This window comes from Octopus bimaculoides, chromosome 13 (assembly GCF_046866305.1).
Source record: "Octopus bimaculoides isolate indiv1 chromosome 13, ASM4686630v1, whole genome shotgun sequence".
Classification (NCBI taxonomy): Eukaryota; Metazoa; Mollusca; class Cephalopoda; order Octopoda; family Octopodidae; genus Octopus; species Octopus bimaculoides.
In genome coordinates, this window is record NC_142940.1 from 5,573,711 (window position 1) to 5,594,865 (window position 21,155).

Sequence of the window (21,155 nt, forward strand, 5' to 3'; positions counted from 1 at the left end):
CACGCGACCTAACAACCTAGGAAAGGCATACGTACATACGTACACCCACGTATACATCCACATATATACACACACACCATATTTATGTATATATATATTTATATAGCCTAAAGGAATGTACACGTGTGTGTGTGTATACATACAGTCTAAAGAAAAGTACCCATGTACACCTCTATGTATCTATCTATCTATTAATCTACCTATCTATCTCTATCTATTTATTTATTTATTTATCTGTCTGTCTATCTATCTGTATGTGTGTATATAGTCTAAGAAAGGTACACCTACACCCACATAGTGTCTATGAAAGGCACAATCACAGAGACACCCACACACATACATAAATATACACGCGTTTAGCAAATATACCGAAACATCAACCTTTTAGAAACAGCAGCTAGATATCCTTTAAGTCACGCCATTCTCCTGCTTTTAAAGCTAAGAGGGAAGGACACTCTAGATATTGCTGTCTTAGGTATACTATGGTTGTTTTTTTTCTTCTTTTAGAAAAAAATTTGACCGATGGAACATCTGTAATCATTATAAAGGCTAATTCAGGAACTAACTCTATATCGTCGCCAACGATGGGGGTCTATGGACGTGCTAGAAATTGTAGTCAAAACTTTGTTCCAATGACACCTTACTGTTATAGAAAAAGGAAGTACACGTTTGATAGTGTAATCTTAGGTAGGTTACGCTTGACTTTAGGACGAGATGGTCATAGCTGGAACGCTGAATTCGATAATGAGAGGTTAGAAGGTTAAACAATACCTTAAAGATATGGATAGTTTTTACATCTAGATTATATTTTAAACATTAACACTGATTAAGTTTAGTTTGAATGTACCACACATTGTCCCTGCATATGTGTATACGTATAAGTGTATGCATGTGTAATTATATATATATACATATAGGTGTATATATATATATATGTATACATATAGGTGTATATATATATATACATGCATATAGGTATATATATACATGCATATAGGTATATATATACATGCATATAGGTATATATATACATACATAAGGTATATATATATATATACTTACATACATATAGGTATATATATATACATACATATATGTATATACTTACATATAGGTTTGTATATATATATATATATATATATATATATCTATGTATACGTATAGTTTTATGTATGTGTGTATACGTATATGCATGTGTGTAAAAATTTATTGCATATGTGTGTGTGCATATATGTGCGCGCGTGTGTATGTATATAATTGTTTTTTTTAACCCTTGTTCTGTTTGCTTCAGAAGAATCCTGAGTTCTTCAGATGCGTCTGGGACGCGAATTTTTAATGTTTTACTGAGATTATAAACACATAACACCGTTTTCCATCATCAACTTTGTCTTTGATCTAGAACAACATTCATTGAACATGTATTTTTTCTTTTCCATTTCATCTTGGATTGCATGTATGAACTATATATATATATTTATATTCGTCTTCTTCCTTTAGATGTGATATGAAGATTGGCTGCTTTTTGTAGCAGGTCGAACAAAGCAGAGACGCCTTTGTTGTCACCTTACAGACATAAATATAAATATACACATACCTATATAAACACTCGCTTACACACATACATAATTACTTTATATAGTTTGTGTACGAATCTAGTCTTGTTGCTAACACCAGTTAAGTCCCAACTTCACAATGTTTCGGATTATTTCCGTATAAATAAGTAAAAATCAAATAAGAATGACAAATTCGAAATTCCGGTTAAACGTGGGAACCTATATGCATGTGGTCGTCTAACCTGCTAAAAATAGCAACTAAATCCCCTTCCCCATTCCGCTCAGATAACACCAAACAGATTTTTGAGACATGATATTTTGTCTTTTGACCTTACATAATCGTTTATTTCTTCCTCTGCAATGGTATGGTAGTGTTGTTTGTGTCTGTGTGATTGGAATAGGTTAACACCTATTGGTGACCAATGATTTTGACGGCATAACTACAGGTTGGTGACCCTCTCTGGCTGTGTTTCCGCTTAACTTTATTAAAAAAAAAAAAGATTCTTTTAATGAAATTTTGAGGGGATACATTTTCGAGACTGTAGATTATGTAATGTTAAGGTTTCAAACACCTAAATCTTTAAAAAAAATGTAGTGAAAACTGTTGATAGTTACAAACTCAAAGAAGATGAAGAGTAATGAATAATTCTTTAAAAAAAAATAGTTTTCTGAATTTTATCAATATAATGGTAATCTGTTCCCTCGAAAACGTATCTCTGCAAAATTTCATCAAAAAACCCTGTATTCTCCCGCAAGTTATGAAGAAACATTAGTGTTGCCTCAATCTATAGTTATCTGATCCGCTACCGACGCAGCGTCTACGTGGTCGCCAGACCTGCTAGAAACAACAACACTGTCTTCCTGAAATCCCACCCTAGTGTTTTAAACAAGGGAAAACTATATACGGACGTGATGGAAGTGGCTGGAATATCTGTCGGTCATAGATTTGTTAAATGAGGACTAACAAGCCATTTGATGTCTTCATAAAAGAGACACCTACGTGGAACCGCCAGTTCACTATACACACGAATTATATTCTCTCTCATCAACAAGTGCGTGTTGGAACAACTTTAATGTTTATACATACGTACACTTTTTCATTACCTTTTAGGGAATTTATATATTTCCCAAAATTAATGTCTCATCAAATTTTAAAATATATTCTTTGAGGAGAAAAGATAAAAATAAGGTCAGCGTTATTTAGTTACGGCCCTTTACGTTACGAGTTCAAATCCTGTGGAGGTGAACTTTGCCTTTCATTCTTCCGGGATCAATTAAAATAACGTGCTACTCGAGCACTAAGAACATAACAGTTTTATATTTCTACATGTGAAAAGAATTATACAATAGGAGTTATTTCAAAATGGAAAAAAAGAAATGTGGTGCGAGATTACAGATGTGGGAGTCTAGCTGATTTGAATCCAAACAAAGCGATTGTCCGTCTGCTAAATGTGTGTGTTGTTACTTTCCGTCTGTTGTTAAGCTCTGAATAAACAAACCCACTTGTGAAGTTGACAGCACTTGTGTGTTGTTAGCCAGGTTTATTTCTGGGGTGAGTGTGTCTGCGCACAATCACACTACCATGTTGTGTCTGCCTTACGAGTATTGCTCGACTTATTTCTTCCTCACCTTTCTCCCCATTGCTGTGTGTGTCTCTCTATTTGATATCTATCATCTCTCTCTCTCTATATATATATATTATATAGACATTAGCCCCTCCTCTCATATATATATATATATATATATATATGAGAGGAGGGGCTAATGTCTGGTTGTACACATGCATACATAGTCACATCACGAACATACTGAGCTAAACCATTTTTTTTTTTTTTTTTGGTATATATGGTTGCGCATTTCCGTTTATGTTTAAACAGGAAGAGAGAGATAGTGAATGGCGAGTCTCTTTTTAGTTACCACCACATTTTTCTGTCCCTTTGAATACGATTCCATGTCCGTAAGTCTATACACAAGAACACTTCAGTTTTCAGTGTTTATATGAGGACTTCTGGTACCCAGGTCCACATACAGAGGTCTGTCTTTCTTTCTTTCTCTCTGAGTGTGTGTACATTCTTTTATTTGCTTGTCATTTGACTGCGGCCATACTGGAGCACCCCCTTTAATCGAACAAATCGGCCCCAAGACTTGTTCTTTATAAGTCTGGGACTTATTCTGTCGGTCGCTTTTGCCGAACCGCTAAGTTACGGAGACGTAAACACACCAGCATCAATTGTCAGGTGATGGTGAGACAAACACGACGGGCTTCTTTCAGTTTCCGTCTACCAAATCCACTCACAAGGTTTTGGTCGACCTGAGTTTATAGTAGATACTTGTCCAAGGTGTGCCACTCAGTGGGACTGAACCCAGAACCATTGTGGTTGGGAAGCAAGCTACTTCCCACACAGCCACTCCAGTCTGATTTGGCATGGTTTCTATGGCTGGTTGCCCTTTCTAATGCCAACCATTCCGAGAGTGTAATGGGTGCTTTTACGTGCCATCAGCATGGGTGCCATTTGCATGACATCAGCATCTGCCACAACTGCGATTTTACTTGGCTTCAGGGGTCTTCCTCTTAAACGTGGCATAATGTCAAAGGTCATGGTCATTTGTCATTGCGTCATCTATGTAGACATGCTATTACACTGCATCTCTGTATATAAACACGTAGAGTTATTTTATGTGTACAGACACATGCAAACTTCCCCTACATCTCTTCAGACACACATTGTTATATAGCTGTATGTACAAGCACAGTTTCATATCTTTGTATGGAGAGACACTACTGCTCTGTCTCTATATGGACATTATGTGTACACAATCTTTCTGTCAGTCTATGTATATAGAAAAATTGCTTTTCAGCCTTCCAGTTGTAGAAAATCCACCTCAACAAATTCTGTCTGACTCATGCAAGCATGAGAAAGTGGACGTTAAATGAAGTTGTTGATGGTTCAGTCTGTAGCGTATTAATTATACCCACATCATGAATCTTTCCCTGAACTTGCTTCCTGCTAAAAGAGAAACCACTAGAATACTCACACGCACACAGTTTCACTTTTAGTTTCTTCACATGAAACCGGATCTTTCTAGATTGTCTTTAACATAATATATCTTTAGATTTTAGAATAGTCAAATGGACTTCTCACTCGAGTGGTACTTATAGCTTAATGAGTCTCACTTTACTGCTGCACCTCTGTCTGTCTGTTAGTCTTTCTCACTCTGTTCTCTCTTTCTCTTTCACATTCGGTTAGCCTCTCTCTCTCTCTCTCTCTCTCTCTCTCTCTCTCTCTCTCTCTCTCCAAATCAGTGTCCTTGTCCCAGTGTGAGAGGTTATTGTCTCAGTTGTTGTGAAGGACATTGACATCCTAGCAACATGAAGTAAACACTTCCAACTGGAATTTGAAACTATGTCATAAAATCTACTATATAAGGATTATTTGGATGATGATGATGATCATAATGGTAATTTCTAGCTAGGCACATGGCCACAAATTAAGTGCTGAGGGAACAATTGATTATATTGACCCCCACTACTAGACAGGTATTTTCTTTTTATAGACTCCTGAAGGAAGAAAGACTCAATTAACCATAACAGGATTTGAACTCAGAATGTAAAGAGTTAGAACAAATATTACAAGGCTTTGTTTTGTAATAATAATAATAATAATAATAATAATCCTTTCTACTATAGGTACAAGGCCTGAAATTTGGGGGAAGGGGATAGTCGATTACATCGACCCCAGTACTCAACTGGTATTTATTCCAAAGTCTACCTTCAACTCAGAATACTACTAAGTATAATAGTTTCATGTTTTTGGCACAAGGCCAGTAGGTTTGGGGAGAGGAGGGAAGTTGGTTACATCAACCTCCGGTACTCAACTGGTACTTTATTGACTCCAGAAAGGATGAAAGGCAAAGTTGTGAAATCTGAACTCTGGACGTAAAGACAGATGTTATGCCATTAAGGATTTTTGCCCAGTCAACATCATCTGCATTCTTGGTTCTTTTGCCCCCCCCCCCACCATTCATTTCTACTCAGCATGTACCTTGAAGATCCATAGAGACCCCCTCATCACCACTGCTGTATTTGCTTCCTTCCCTTGTAAAATGTGAACAGCCATGTAACCCCTCTACAGCAAGAGCCCTGTTCTGTTCTGATTTCTTCTCTCATATTTTAAACTCTCACCTCTGAGCATAAAAGTTATCTCTCTTGGGTTCCATGGTCTTACATGCTACATAGCAACCACAATGGTGTTAGCAGCACAAAAAACTCCAAAAAACTCACCCAATATGCTCTGTGAACTTGTTGGTATTAGGAAGGGTGTCCAGGTGTAGAGGCCATACCAAAGCAGACATTGAAGCATGATGGAGTTCTTGGATTTGTTGGATTCTGTTAAACCATTCCAGCATGGAATATAGACTTTAAATGGTGATGATGATGCCTTGTGTCTGGTTAAATTAGTTGTCTGTCTTAAACATTAATAATTATTTTAATTATTCTATGTTAATGAAGTTGTGTTTTTGACCTGTGTAAGCATTTTACAAATATGCAATTTATGTTTGTGCTGACAGCTATGGTGGCAGTTTGGTGACCTGAAATAGCAATAGTCTTAATTGGCTTTTCTCATTTAGTTCAGTGCTAATTGAAATGACAGAAAACCATTAAGTTTCATAGTTCAGAAGTTTGCTTCCCAACCACGTAGCTTTTAGGTCCCGCTGTGTGGCACCTTGGGCAAGTGTCTTCTATAACTCCAGGCTGGCTAAAGCCTTGTAAGTGGATTTGGTAGATTTGGTAGATGGAAACTGAAAGAAGCCTGCCTATCCTCCTCCTCCTCCATGCTGGCATAGGTTGGACGGTTTGACAGAGTAGAATAGTAATCAAAGAGGGTCCATAGATTTTTTTAAATGGTTGAAAACTACTGGTCTACAACAATCATCTGAAGTCAAAGGAAGGAGACACACACTCACACACATGTGTGATGGGCTTCTTTTAGTTTCTGTCTACCAAAGACTAGGCTTTGGGTGGCCTGGGGCTAATGATAATAGCATAATAGTGAACCACTTGATTGTAAAGTGTTTGTGAGAGAAGGGTTTTCCTGGATAGCATCACATGGCAAAGGATTCTGAAGAGCAAGCTTTGTTTTCACTGTGCTACCTTGGGTACATAAAGATTGCAGAGGCATTCTGAAATGGTATTTAAAGAATTGGGTCAAGGTGATTGCCAGTGATTTGTTTGTTAGAGTTGTAATGTTTGTGTTTTGACAGCATTTGTCATCCAGAGACAGATGTCTGTGCATTGGCTGCATCTGTCATTTAATTGTTGAGTATCACGGATGTTGTGTATCTTTTCCATCTTTGTTTAAGAAGGGTATGTAGGTTTAGTGGGAGAACTTGAGGTTGCATGCTGATGGTGTCTGGGGTGAGTTTAGGATGATACCATTGCTGTTACATAGTATACATAGTCAGTGGTAAAAGTGGTTATGGCATTAATAGCATGATTAAAAATGTAAAAAGGGTTGATGAAAGATTGTTTTGCTTAATGCTGTTGGCAGATTGGCGACAGTAGAAGTGGAGGAGATGAGATTTTTGGATAAAATAATCAGGTAAGAATTTTAGGATAACACTGAACAGGGTCATTTGTTTCACCTGTGGTAGTATGATGACCTGGACGAGATACCAAACTGAATCCAATGGTGAGGCTCCAGTTTGGGAATTCAGGAGCTTTGTGGGGTGGGTTTGGGAGTAACGAATTCCTGTTAGTCACCACTACTCACAGGTCCACTCTAGCTTGGGGTGGTAACACTTGTTTAGGGACCCCAGTTATGAGTCAAACGGTAGATGATCCTTTGGCTAAGGTGCACAGGCACATGGCTTAGTAATTAGGGGTATGCAGCTCATGGTCGTAAGATCACGAGTTCAATTCCTGGTGGTGTGTTGTGTCCTTGACCAAGGCACTTCATTTCACGTTGCTCCAGTCCACTCAGCTGGCGAAAATGAGTTGTACCTTTAATTCAAAGAGTCTACCTTGTCACATCCTGTGTCAGTCTGAATCTCCCTATGGACTATGTTAAGGGTACATGTATCTGTGGAGAGCTCAACCACTTACTGCTGATTTGTTCTGTTGATTGGATCAACTGGAACCCTCGTAGTTGTAACTGATGGATTGCCAGTGTACAGGGCTCAGAGAAAGGTTGGCCTGTAAAACAGGTGACACACAGGCCTTGATGTCACATGAATTGGTCGTCTTGCCCGATGGTTAAACAGGTTCTGTGCTTCATGGGCAAGCATGGGAGAGCATGAGACTTGCAGAATAAACTGAATAAGTAGCAGAAATGTAAGAAGAAGCCATTGTTATGTCTTCTCCCCTCTGCCATATTTGGATTTTTGTATGGGAGAGAGACAGGAAAGAGGAGGAGAGAGAGAGTTGTATGGGGAAAACAAAAGTTAAATATTGATGGTAGAATTATTCTATTTAAAAATCTTATTCTCTGTAAGATACTTTTATTTTTTCCCCTGTTATTTTTACATTTCTGTTCTTATTTTCAGCCAATTCCTGGTATTTTCAAGTTTGCTGGTTTTTTCTCTGCTGTTTTCATTACGATTGGATGAAACGATCCAATGGAGTTATTGGCTTGTTTTCTTTCCAATATGGCTGTGGAAAGTAATGGTGGTAGCTGGTGCTTCGGTCGGCAGTTACATTTGGTGGAGAAATCCTCAGTACAGGTGAGTGCAGAGGCCAGGAACTTACCCACCCTTTTGTTTTTTTATGAAACTCTGTTTATCCTCTGTGTTTGTTTATTTGTCTCTCTCATCATCTCTCTCTCTCTCTCTCTGTCTTCACCTCTCTCTCTCTCTTCATTTTGCTCGGCTGAAGAAAAACAAGTTCTACTTAATGGTATAGTTGCAGTTAATAGCAGGAAGGGTAGCATTTATAAAAACTGTTGTTGCAACAAATAATGGAAGAGGTTACCCTGGAGTTAAGACACAAGAGGGTTAGAATATGAGGGCAAGGAACAAGTTTATAGAATGGACCTGAGCTTGAGTGACACTTTCATGAATTTTACTGTATTTTCTGGCATACAAGTCATCATAGTATACAGAGTAGACATTGGAACATCATCATCATTATCTTTCCAAATCCTGCTGCTGCATTTTGTGTGGAAATTTTGTTTCTCCAAAGTTGTCTTGCTGTATAAGTTGCTCTGTCTTTTTTGGCTATAAATTTTGGTCTGAACAATTCAGTTTGGATGCCAGAAAATCATGTGATCACATAATTGACCAGACTATTGGATGTTGTTATATACATCGCTGGTCACAATGCACTTACCTTTCGAATGATGCCACCCTACTGGCTAGGTGAGTAAGCCAATTTAACCCCTGATCAGGAGGCTAATCTGTTGCAGGGTGTACCTATTTACAGCTGAGTGGACTGGAGTATCATGAAATGAAGAGCTTTGCTCAAGAACACAACGTGCTGCTTAGTCTGGGGATTGAACCTACGATCTAGTTACCATGAATGCATCATCCTAACTGCTAGGCCATGTACCTTCACATGCTGGAAAATACGGTAAAAAGAATAAGAACTTGTTTTGATTTGCAGAAATGTCACCATCTGAGTGAGTTTTAACCGTTTTCTTTGTTTCATTGTAGAGTTGAAGGTGATGGCTATGTCCAGTATAAAGCTATGGTCATCTGCACAGGGATGCATTTACTTCTGCTAATGTTTGAGATTCTTGCTTGTGACAACTTGGAAAACAAAACACACTCGTGGATCCTAGTTTTTATTCCTCTCATATTCATGTCAGTTGTCTCTATCGGCATTTGTATATGGGCTGTGAAGAATGAAAGGTCATTTGAGGTAAGTGAACCATAACCACAAATGTTTTTTATATTATTTTTACATTGATGTAGTAATAATAGTAATAATGCAGTCACTCTTTTTTTTTTTTTTTTTAAACCTTTTCATTATCTTACTTCAACTATGCATTTCAATTGATTTCAAAAATAATCAAGAATTTGTGTGGATTTGATATGATAATTAACTTTTTTATTATTAAGATGGTGTTTTTTCTTCCAGCTGTTTGCATTCTCAGTTTAAATGCTGCTATGGTCAATTTTGCCTTTCATCTTTTTGGGAGGTTGATAAAATACGTACCAGTGAAGCACTGGGGTCAATTGTAATCCACCTCCTCCTCCCCTCCTCCTCTTCACTTAGAGATCAGTTGGGCTTCTGATACGGTACTTTTGGATTCTAGCTTGAATTTCAGCCCCTCAAAAGTAGTATCCATGTAATAGTCAACCCCATAAATTTGACCTTAAAAAATTTGACTTTTACACGAATATATAAGGTAAACTTTAAAAATTATTTTTTTGTCAGGTGGTGAGCTTGCAGAATCTTTACCACTGTGAAAAAATGCTTAATGGCATTTTTCCTGACTATTGGTAAAGCTTCATTGAAACAGAAACTATTAATTGGTTGCTTTGTGAACAGAATTATAAAAGAAAAATATTACCTTTATTCTGAAAAAGCATTGAAGATAATTTTTTTGGAAAGGGCTGTTGCATTTTTGCTATCAGTCGGTGTCAAGAAGGTTATCAGTTGGTGCCATGGGTTATCAGTTATCACCCTTCCCTACCCACTCACTTGTCAATACCTGTGTGGACAAGGGTGAGAGAAAAAATCATGTTCAACCTTGCAGAACCAAACAATATCTTTATTTTTTTTTGCAGATTTTCATTTCTTTATTATTTTTATAACACTAAATGCATGTGACTACGGGCCAGTTGGCTATTATTTTCTCTTCTTTTTCTCTCTCCCTCCCCCCAACATCACTTGCATATCTTTAATTAGTTATTTAATTCTTAATATCATCAAATATATTAACACTAACTTCTTAATGTCTCTTACTGCAATACCATCTTCAAATTATTTATTCTCTCTTTAATTTAGTTACAATTTTTATACGAATAATTATGGTAGAAAAAAAAAGTCTTTATTTTTATTTATATTACTCTAATATTTGTTTTTGTCAAAAATGCATTATCAAACATTTCTTTTTATATTATATTTAAACATTTATTTTATATTCTAATAAATATATTCTTCATAGTTTTTTGTTTTTAGAATTTTTCACTTTTAGTAATTCTACTTTTTTATTTTAAAGCTTTAAAAATATTTTGTTTATTCTTTGCTTTTGTTTTTTTTACCCATATATTTTTTAATTTCATTTTTGTATTCACAGTTTTTATATTCTCATTATTTTGTCTCCAAACTTGTAAGTTTTTGTTATTAGTTTTATTTTTGTTTTGTTAAACCACATCATCTGCTTCTTATATATATATATATGCACAAAACGCACACATACAAGATGCAGCAAAAAACTTCCCTTATTTTACCTGCCCTTTGGTGTGGCACTAGTGAAGTTAGGTTGGTAATAATGGTGTTGTCATATAGCTAACGCTTTACCATTTTCTTTTGACAGCACTCTGTGTGTATCGTGTATGTATGTATGTATATATATATATATATATATATATATATATATATATATATACACACACACACACACACACACACACACACACACACATAAAAACACACCTGTCTTTGTCTTTTGTAAATTTCAACTTTATATATATATATACTGCTATATTGCGCACATCATCTACAAATATACATCTGTTTGTTGTTAATAAGACTTGCCAAATATCTACATGCTTTTAATCCAGACCCTGACGTTTATAAAATTGTCGCTGTGCCATAGATATTAATTATACTTTGTTGTTAGAGTATTGACACACCTTAATAAACTTTGCAGTTGATTTTTGTCATATATTTAAGGTGGAGTATATGTACACCTAGATAGGAATAAAATTTTTACAGTCTATGCAAATTCCTTTGCTTTCATTGTTTGTACAGCTTATGCGTGTGTGTGTGTGTGTATATATATATATATATATGCACACACACACAATTTCTGGGTTACCAATAGTTTCATGTAAAGAGGATCTCTTTATAATTTTCAGACATGTCACATGGGAATGTTGGTGTTTGTCTTAGAGTACATACACACATATGTATATTTTATAAATTCATGAATGTGTGGATATTTAAAATTTTTGTAAATGTATATGTATTTTGGAATTTTTTTAAAGTTAAATTTTTTTAATGTAAAATTTTCTATATTTGAACTACTGTTTTACCTTTTCAGTTTATTCCTACCAATATCACAATTTTTTTCCCATTTTACAGCAAATAAGTTAATGGTTTGTTGTGACATTTTATTGTTATAAGAGCAATATTTATATAAATTAGTTTCATTGTCTGGTATTTGCATAGACTGCACACACATACACACAGATGATTTAAAAAAAAATACTGCTCTAATATATTAAAAATATTTAAACTTACAAAGTTGGAAAAATCCTAGAAGAGACAGAATAGCTTTGGAACCTTTATATATGATGAAGTTGAGCTAACCAAAACTTTCAAGTCACTGTCAACTTCTTCCTTGTAAAAATTAATAAATATGCACTTGGGTAAAAAACGTATTGAGTTATCTTTCAGTTAAATGTTAGATATTTATATACAATTTGATATGAAAAGAAACATTAATTTGTGTGTGTATGTGCGCGTGTGTATGTATGTATATATGTGCGTGCGTTCATGTGTTACTTGGTATTGTTGATTAACATATTGAAAAACATTTACTGATGGTGGGTCTCTATACATTTAGTAAAGTAATATTCATTGATGATATTGGTTTGATTGGGACTTCTAAGTTTCACCTTTAATAGCTTATTCATTCAGAAAAGATTGTTTGGCTTTCTTTGTATTGGTCAACTGTGGTTGAAGACACTTGCTCAAGTTGCTGCTTATTGGAATTGAAACCTCCTAGCCACCTCTCTATACTGACCCAGTAGGTGTGAATTGTTTGTAAGGAACATTGGTCTGAGTATGAGGAATCATTAGTAGCACTGGTACCACTACATTCTGTAAAGTGGTTGGCAAAGAAGAGACATTGTAGAGTTCGGGAGAGCTTTTTGTCTTGTCAAGGACATGAGAATTTTGGCCAAGCTGCTACCATGAGGATTTGCATTCTGTGTGCTTAACGTGGTTGTTGATAGGAAGAGCATCCAGCTGGGGGACCCAAGCCGAACCTAAAGCTTCACATTATGAACTTGTTCGTATTGTGTTGTTGCATCTAGCTGATGCCAGCATTGAAATCAAATGTAAAGTGATGGTGGTTGTAGTGATGATGATGATGATGATTGAAGTAGAGGGAAGCAAAGCAACTGAAGCTGCAAGGTAATGTAGTTGATGCCAATTAAAGTGTTAATTAACAAAGGCCATTAGTGAAAGGTTAGATGTTTAGAATATATGTATTTTTTGTGAAGAAACCAAGATCAGGCAAGCATTGTAACTTCTGTTTTTCTGAGTGCTCCGAGATTCATTTCTTTCTCGGCTCTACAAATTACATGCTTGCTTTGGGTGAACTAGACCTGTAACATTGGTTTCCCAATTACAGCAATTTTGCCCTTCCTCCACATGGTATGTTTTTGGAGAGGCATGAATATCCCATATTCATTCCTTCAGGTTTTTTCCTTTCATTTTTTTTTTTTTTTTTTTTTTAACCTGAGGGTTGTGTATCAATATTAATTTCTTTGTAATTTAGTATTAACCACATTACATTTTTTATATTTTAAGGGAAGCTGCCTTGATGTACTTTTGCTGTTTCTCTCATCTTTCAGCTTGAATGTGTGTCTTTTACTATTATCTTCACTTTAGTTCCACTTTTCCCTCAAACCATTTTTCTTCCAACCTCATTCATACAATCTCTCTTTTAGTCAACACTTTAAGGCTGCAGGTTTGCCAAATGGTTTTATGTATTAATGTACGTGTTCTCTGCTCTGAAATCATTACATCTTCATTGTTTATCGAAACTTAAATATAATTTATGAATTGTTTTTTGCATTAAGACTTTATTGGTTGAGGTTTTAGTTTGTTGGCTGGTAGGAATGATTAAATGTTAATTAATTGTTGCCAAGAATGAAGTACAAATGAATTATAATTTCTAATAATCTTCTATGAAGTGAGACGGTCATTAGTTGAAATTTATTCTTGTGTCGTTTTCTTTCAAACTGGCAATAAATTTAGTATTTAAAAATGAAAATGAAATTTAAAGATTTCACAATGTGTAAATAATTAATTGAAGATCATTGTGATATTGAAAGCCGTTTAAATGTTCTGATTATGTTTGAAGTCCAGTGGAATGTTGTCAAAAACTGTTTGGTTTTACCTTTTTCTGACCAAATTTCTATTGAAATATGTACAGTAAAGATTCGTAAAATAAACTATTTCATTATGAATATGGCTATTTGGAACACAACTTAAGAAAAAGATTCTTACATAAAATTAAGATAGAAAGTTTTAAAATATGAACACTTTAAAATTGGAAGATTTTTTTTTTTTTTTTTTTTTTTTTTGCTCCAATTCTCTTTCTAATTATGATACTGTTTTTAATTATATTCATTTTGTTATTTGATTCTCTTTCTTTTGGCATTTTTGCATTTTTTTTTCTTCAGTTTGCAGTACAATACCGAATATTAGAGAACCCTGGCGCTCTGCAGGTATGAAAACTACCTGCACCCACTGCCTGTTGCTTATTGTTTATATAAACAAAACTGGAACCAGTTTTTTTTTTTTTTAAATGAGTTTTTCTTTCTTTCCTTTCTTCACTTAAGACTTAGTGTACACAGATTTAATTAAAATATACAAAAAAGAAAAAATTACAGACCCACAAAACTGCATGGGGTTAAATTTTATTTGTATATATGTGAGTGTGTATGTATGCAGGGGTCAAGTTGAAAACAAGGTAGTGTTTAGGTATAATTAAAAAGAAACCTTCACAGTTCAGTACAATGTGTTTTGAAAGCAGGAAATCCATTAAATTATCAGTGCAATTATATCATAAATGTAGGGGGTGGTGGTAAATTGCCTCCTTGTCAGATACATGACTGTTTATTATTGAGAGGCATCAAATGCTGCTGGTGGGGGTGGGTTACCTAGAAGTAGTTGATAGCTTTTGTTACCTAGGTGACCAAGTCAGCAGCGGTGGTGGATGCTCCTAGAGCGTAGCTGCTAGAATAAGAATAGGAGTTGGGCAAAGTTCTGAAAGCTTCTACCTCTGTTGGTAACTAAGGGCCCGTCCCTCAGAGTGAAAGGCAGATTGTATGATACCTGTGTGCAAACAGCCACAATGTAGTAGACTTGTTTCCTCTTCCAAAATTGCTGGCCTTGTGCCAAAATTTGAAATCAGCATTTCATTTTAGCAATGGTAATTAAACTGCCCTCCTGATGAAGGGGCATGACAGAATTGGTAGAGCATTGGATAAAATAGTTTGTGATATATTCAGTTTTGTCTCTTTTTGGTTCCATGTTAAATGCTGTCCTTCCCTGCCCTCCAGGTTGATAAGTTGAATTTACTGCTTGCCTTTCTGAGATCAATGAAAATGAATGTGAGTCAAATACTGTGGTTGATATAATTGACCCAACCAGGCACAGGCAAACTTTTACAATGAGTGGGCCACATGAGACATGGCTCATCATCGAGCAGGCTTCACTGTGAAAAAATACAAAGTTAATTGAAGGTAGGCATGCCATTCATCAAATCCTGCAAGCTGCACTTTGTCCATGACTGGAATAAACCCACAGAGGTGATGTCCAAGCATGACCGCAACCTAATGTCTGAGCACCAGAGGAAGAATAAAGCAAAGTTTGTGAAATACATCACAATTTCTTGGTGTCTTCCTAACTCTTCTCTGGAAATATTTTCAACCCTTTAGCATGCAGATCACTCTGTTAAATGCAATGCTTGTTTATTCACGTGGCTTTGAATTACTTATGCGTTATCTTGCTATTTCGAGATCTTGATGTTATGATTGCTTATTGTAAGATAGGTGTGAGAGGCCAGATCTGGCCAGTTTGACCATAAAACAGGGAGAATATTTTGGGCCAGATATGTTTGGTTTAAATGCTTAAAAGGTTAAACAGAAGCCTAGATATTTGTTATTAGAATACATAAATTCTCTCACTAATTAAATTGAATTTAATTAAACTTCTGAAATTGGGATTTTTGATCTGCATTTCACAGATTAACGGAATAGTTACCTTTATATTTTTTTCCTATTTAAAAATAAATACAATAATTGTTTTCAAATTTGACCCTCTCAAATGAAGAACTGTGAACCATATACACTAATATATATATGAAATATTATTATTATTATTATTATTTATATGTATATTATATATAAAAACTTATGGATAATATTTTCTTTTTAGTGTTTTTTTTTTTTTTTCAAAAATATTTTTTGCATAAAGATAATTGTAGTTCTTGTTATTTGCCATCCTTCCTCTATTTAGTGAGCTGTACGTTATTATTGTAGATTTTCATATGGCCAACATTGATTAGTCTGGTGTTGGTTTTTTTTCATTGTTTTATTTGTCTTTATAGTTGACATTATTATTATTATTTTTCTCTTTCTTTCTCTATATTGTTCTTTACTAAACTTCGACTATTATCTCATTTTACAAATTTTTTTTTTTATACTCTTAATTCGTCACTTTTGATTTTTACATGCATAATTTCTTCACTTTTCTTTTCATATGCATATCTGAACATGTACATGTGAATGTATCTTAAATTGTTTGCCTTCATGTTGAAATATCTAGAAGAAAACAAAAACGAAACAATTGGGAATTACTGAAAATGTCTTTGATATCCAGTCACCTCCTCTTGTCTAAATCCTCTACTCATCATCCACTCCGCCTGTTCTTCATTCTACTCACTACTTCATCCATTCCTTCATACCTTGCTTTCCTCCATACACTCTTGCAACCTCTAACACACACTCCTGGTTCTTCCTTCCCCACCCCCATTCACTTCATACCTTGAGGGTCCATGTGGCCCTTCTACCGCAAGAGACCTGTTCTGCTCTGGCCCCTTCTCCGGTACTTTAAGTCAGACATGGGCAACAATTTTTTGATAAGCAAGCCACATGAGACCTGGTTCGTTATCAGGTGAGCTGCACCACTAAAGATAAAATTGAAGGTAATTTTTCATTAGGTGTGCCATTCAGAAAGCTTTGCCGTCCCCAGTTTTCCCATGATTTCTGTCACACTTCACCTCATATCTTGAGGCTGCTGCTCTCGGGTTTTGTAGTGCTGCAATCTGCATGGTGACCTCACTAGTGCTGGTGATATGAAAAATGCACCCAGTATATATATTTTGTAAAGTGGTTGGCTTTAGGAAGGGCATCCAGCTGCAGAATCAATGTCAACATAGATTTTGGAACATGAAGCAGTCCTTGAACCCATTGGAGCCTGTCAAACTGTCCAACCCATCTCAGCATGGAACATGGACTTTTAATGATGATGATGATGATGTATATGGGAAGAGCACAGGTTTGGTTGACTGGTCAAGAAGTTTGGTTTGCTGCAAGGTTTTCAGTTCAGGTTCAGCTTCCCTGCACCTTGAGCAGGTGTTTTCAACTGTAGCCCTGGCCTTTGTTCAAGGTCTCTCTTGGACTGCAACTATTATCTTGCCATTGGCTAGCTTTGATTATGCTGCTTTGGAGCTTGGTCAAGCAGTGTGTGTGTGTTATACATTTGTAAGTAAATTAAATTTGAATTAGATAAATGCTTTGGTTATTGAACACTCAGTACTTTGTATTAAAAATTAAGATATATACCATGCATACATGCACACACAAACATGCGCGCACACACACACACGCACTCACATGTACGCACAAATAAGTAAAACCAAATTTCAAAATAGATGAGCAGAAGTGTTTTATATCGCAGAACTGTTTTCCTTAAATCTGGAGTTTTTTCAATAAATCCTTGACCCTTTATTAGCAGAGAAGTAAGCTGAGCTGCTTCGTTGATGGAATAAACAGCACCTTATTCCCTGCTCTCAGAACTTAATGGTGTTTATATTTTAAAATGTTATTGCTTAAATTTTATTATTTGGTTAAAGATAAATTTCCATTATTTTTTAGGTCACTATCTCTGGTCTCATTTTGACTGCATTTATGTTTTATTATTTCTGTGGTTTTTATAAATTATATTCTAATGTTTTTGTTTTTGTTTTGTTTTTATATCTATTCTTTTGATGTATTTTTGATGGATAATACTTTTTAATTTATCTTTTCTGTACCAGACTCGAAAGTTATGATCTTTTTTCTTTGTTTTTCTCATTTTCTGCTTTGGGTTCTAGATGGAACTGTTTTGTGCTGTAAACATTCTCCAGTTCATCTTCCTTGCTTTACGACTGGACAACTTCATTTTGTGGAATTGGGTGGTATGTGTAACCTATAATCCTACATTTTTATCTTTGTTTCTAAATTCCTAATAATGACCCATTAAATGTCTGCAGAGGTCAGTTCTCATCAAATAGTTATCTAGTTGTCTTTGTTGTTTAGCTTCCAGATTAAAAACTAATAATTCCGAAATTAAAAGTAAATCTGAAGGATATATTGAAGTTGGGTTTTGTCAACTGTAAGTTTCCTTACAACATTAGTCTGGGGTTTAATTTAAAGAAATGAACTTAGAATCAAATGCATATAGTTTAGAACAGTGGTGTCCACAGACTCTTGGATTTTCCACAAGATGTTAATGGGGTTTCTTGAGCTATGTTCAAAGTTTTAAAAGGCTGCGATGTAAAGTGTATAATTACTCAGTCCATCAGAGGAAAGTATGTTTGGGCACTTATGGACGTTTGGATGCTCTTCCTGATGTCAACCTCTGCCTATTTTCAAGTGTGGTTAATAATCTCAGTCTTTCTAACAACATGTTTACATGGAAACCTGGTAACAAAACAACACAATATGAATGAGTCTTTTGTTTATGTCAAGACATGTTCGGAAGCCCAGACGTACTTTCATGGGGGACTGTAACCAAACACGTTATATATGATTATTCATCATCATCATCATCATTTACTGTCTTCTATGCTGGCATGGATGGTTGGTTTGATAGTTGCTGGCTAACCAGAGGACTGCACCAAGTCCTGGTGTCTGCTTTGGCATGGTTTCTACAGCTGGATGTCCTTCAGTTTCAGATATCTTTCATTTGAGAGATAAAACTGAGAAAACAAGTTTGTTAACATAATCAGCTTATTGAATATATACAACTTTCAGAAGCCCTGGGGTCTGTGGGAAAATTCCTGGGGTCTGTGGTCAGTGATAGAAAGATTTGAGAATTAGATTTTGAGCATTATTTCAATATCAGGTAAGTTATCTCCCCTGAAGTAGTTTATAGCTTAGTATTGCACAACAGCCCGAGAAAGAAAAGATAGCAATCCTGAGCCGTCTTTTGTCGCCATGGACTGATTTCATGCAAAACGATTTTCCCACAGACCTGGGGATCATACGCATAACAAATACAGTAAAGTGCATAATATATAATTTAATTATTACATATGTAATACATATATAATTATTGGTGTATGTCAACCAGGGATGTTGCCATACTCACCATGCTTGGCACTGCAGGTTGGTGAGCCCTTAAGAGGGCTTTTACCTCATGCGGGAATATGTCGGGCCTATTCTTTACTGCCAGTATCCACATGACATATGGATCTCATCCTCTATCTGGGGCCTATATGATCATGACTGGCCAGAGACAAACAGAGGTGGAAGGAGTCCAGGGAGGAGTTCCTCCCTCATGGATAAGGATCAGGATGTATGGAATGCAAAAACATCCTGCAGACTGATAGTCAATAAAATAGAAATAAAATTTCAACATTTTTATTTATTCTGTGTGTCCCTGTATGAAATTATTCATGGCCTGGTCTGGTTTGTGACTCTGTGGTTGGGAACCCCTGGAATAGGATATGATCAAGCTAACTTAATCATGATGATAATGAGGATGTACTCTAAGGAAACAATGGATAGAAATCTAAGTGCAACTGCCATAGCCATTGTGTTTGGTCAGTTTCTAGGAATTGTTTGCAGACAAATGTCTGCAACTTTGAAATGTTTCGTTGCAGGAAATTAATTTTGTTTGTCTTTTGTTTTATTTTCAGATTGTATTTATTCCTATATGGATTGTGATGTGTATAGCAATGATTGGGATGTTGTATAGAATAATTCTAACCATAATCTTGATGAAGTCACCAGATTTAATTCCAGAACAGAGACGAGGAAATCTTTCTTCTGCCATAGCATATTCATTCCTTGTCATACCATTATTAACTTTCGAAGTAAGTAACTTTTGAAGTTCAGTGTTGTTATGTTATTCCATGTAGAACCGTAGATTGGCAGAAGAGGTGCCATGTCAAACTGAAGACTTTGTGTTATTTCGTTCTTTCTCTATGTGTTCTTGGTTCAAACTTTGCTCAAGTCAACTTGACCTTTTGCCCTTTGCCAGGACTGAATAACTGGAGTGTGAGTATTTGGGGTGTCTGTATAATTGGTTATATGGCTCTGTTTATGATTATATTTGTTTATGTCGTTTGATATCTTTATTCATCAGTCTCTACTAAGATAGAGACATGAGTAAAATTAATAATAGAGAAACAAAATTTAAACTTTGGAAACAGCAATGCTGCCATAATTTACGTGGAAACCATGAGCTTGCTTTCAAGGGAGATAATCAGAGAAAGACTTGAAAGTCAACGTAAGATCATAATACTTCATGTAAAGTAAAGTAAGTATAACAAATAATCCAGAATCCTTGTCTGGTACTGGATCAATCCCAAAATCTAATCGGTTCATGCCAGTCACAAGGCCAAACATCCCTGATGTATATATGTATGTGTATTTCAGTTGATTTGTCTATTATTATTATCTGTTGTGTTCTTTTCAATTTCAGATCTTACTTGCCAATCGACTTGACAGCGATAACAACTTTAAATATTCAGCTATCACCGTGCCTTTGTTGATCTCCCTAATGACACTGATATGTATGGCGTTTGGTTGTAAGGGAGGTAACCACTGTGAGTATACAAGTTTGCGTCTCAACGTTAAATAAGTCTTGTATTCAAAGCTGAGCAGGCTTCACACACCATATAGAGATAGCTACTCAGAGTTTCCCATTTTGTTGACTGGCTCCTCAGTTTTCTTCCTCAATTTCAAGCATGGAATATTCAGCTGCTATGCTGCAATGGATAAATTGTCGCCATTTTATATTTTTAATTTCACACATGTGCATTGTTTATTTTTGATCTTTGTCAACTACACAGTATAGTAGGATCAGTTGGGCACCCGTCTGTGAGAAAAAACAGCACCATGACGCAAGTCACTCCGCCAAAAATTTGGAAGCGACATGCTGTACTGCTTGGCATTCATGCCGGAAGCTGCAATACGAACAAATGGTGAACACACAGAACAACCGTTCGCTTGCTGTGTCCCCAAAACATGTACTAAGAGTCATAAAATTGCTGACCTTGTGCCAGAATTTGAAACCTATATTATTATTATTATAACTATTATTGAGGTGGCAGAATCGTTAGCATGCTGGGTGAAATGCTTAGCAGTATTTCGCTGTTCTGAGTTCAAATTCCATCGAAGTTGACTTTGCCTTTCATCCTTTTGGGG

General features: G+C 35.7%; 1 protein-coding gene across 4 annotated transcripts in view; it reads left to right on the plus strand.

Annotated features, from left to right (window-relative positions):
• LOC106872416 (transmembrane protein 185B) overlaps positions 1-21,155 on the plus strand; it is a 32,337-nt gene that overhangs the window by 448 nt on the left and 10,734 nt on the right. For 3 of the 4 annotated variants that reach the window (XR_016243961.1, XR_016243960.1, XM_014919412.3), the window contains exons 2-6: positions 8,097-8,273; positions 9,201-9,408; positions 17,834-17,917; positions 19,643-19,819; positions 20,431-20,554. Coding sequence is in view for 2 of the 4 variants with exons in the window: in XM_014919412.3 (XP_014774898.1) it covers positions 8,097-8,273; positions 9,201-9,408; positions 17,834-17,917; positions 19,643-19,819; positions 20,431-20,554 (770 nt within the window). In the remaining 2 variants the exon portion in view is untranslated. Of the gene's footprint in view, positions 1-8,096; positions 8,274-9,200; positions 9,409-14,135; positions 14,181-17,833; positions 17,918-19,642; positions 19,820-20,430; positions 20,555-21,155 lie in introns of all 4 variants that reach the window. The other variant, XM_089361446.1, reaches the window with a different exon arrangement.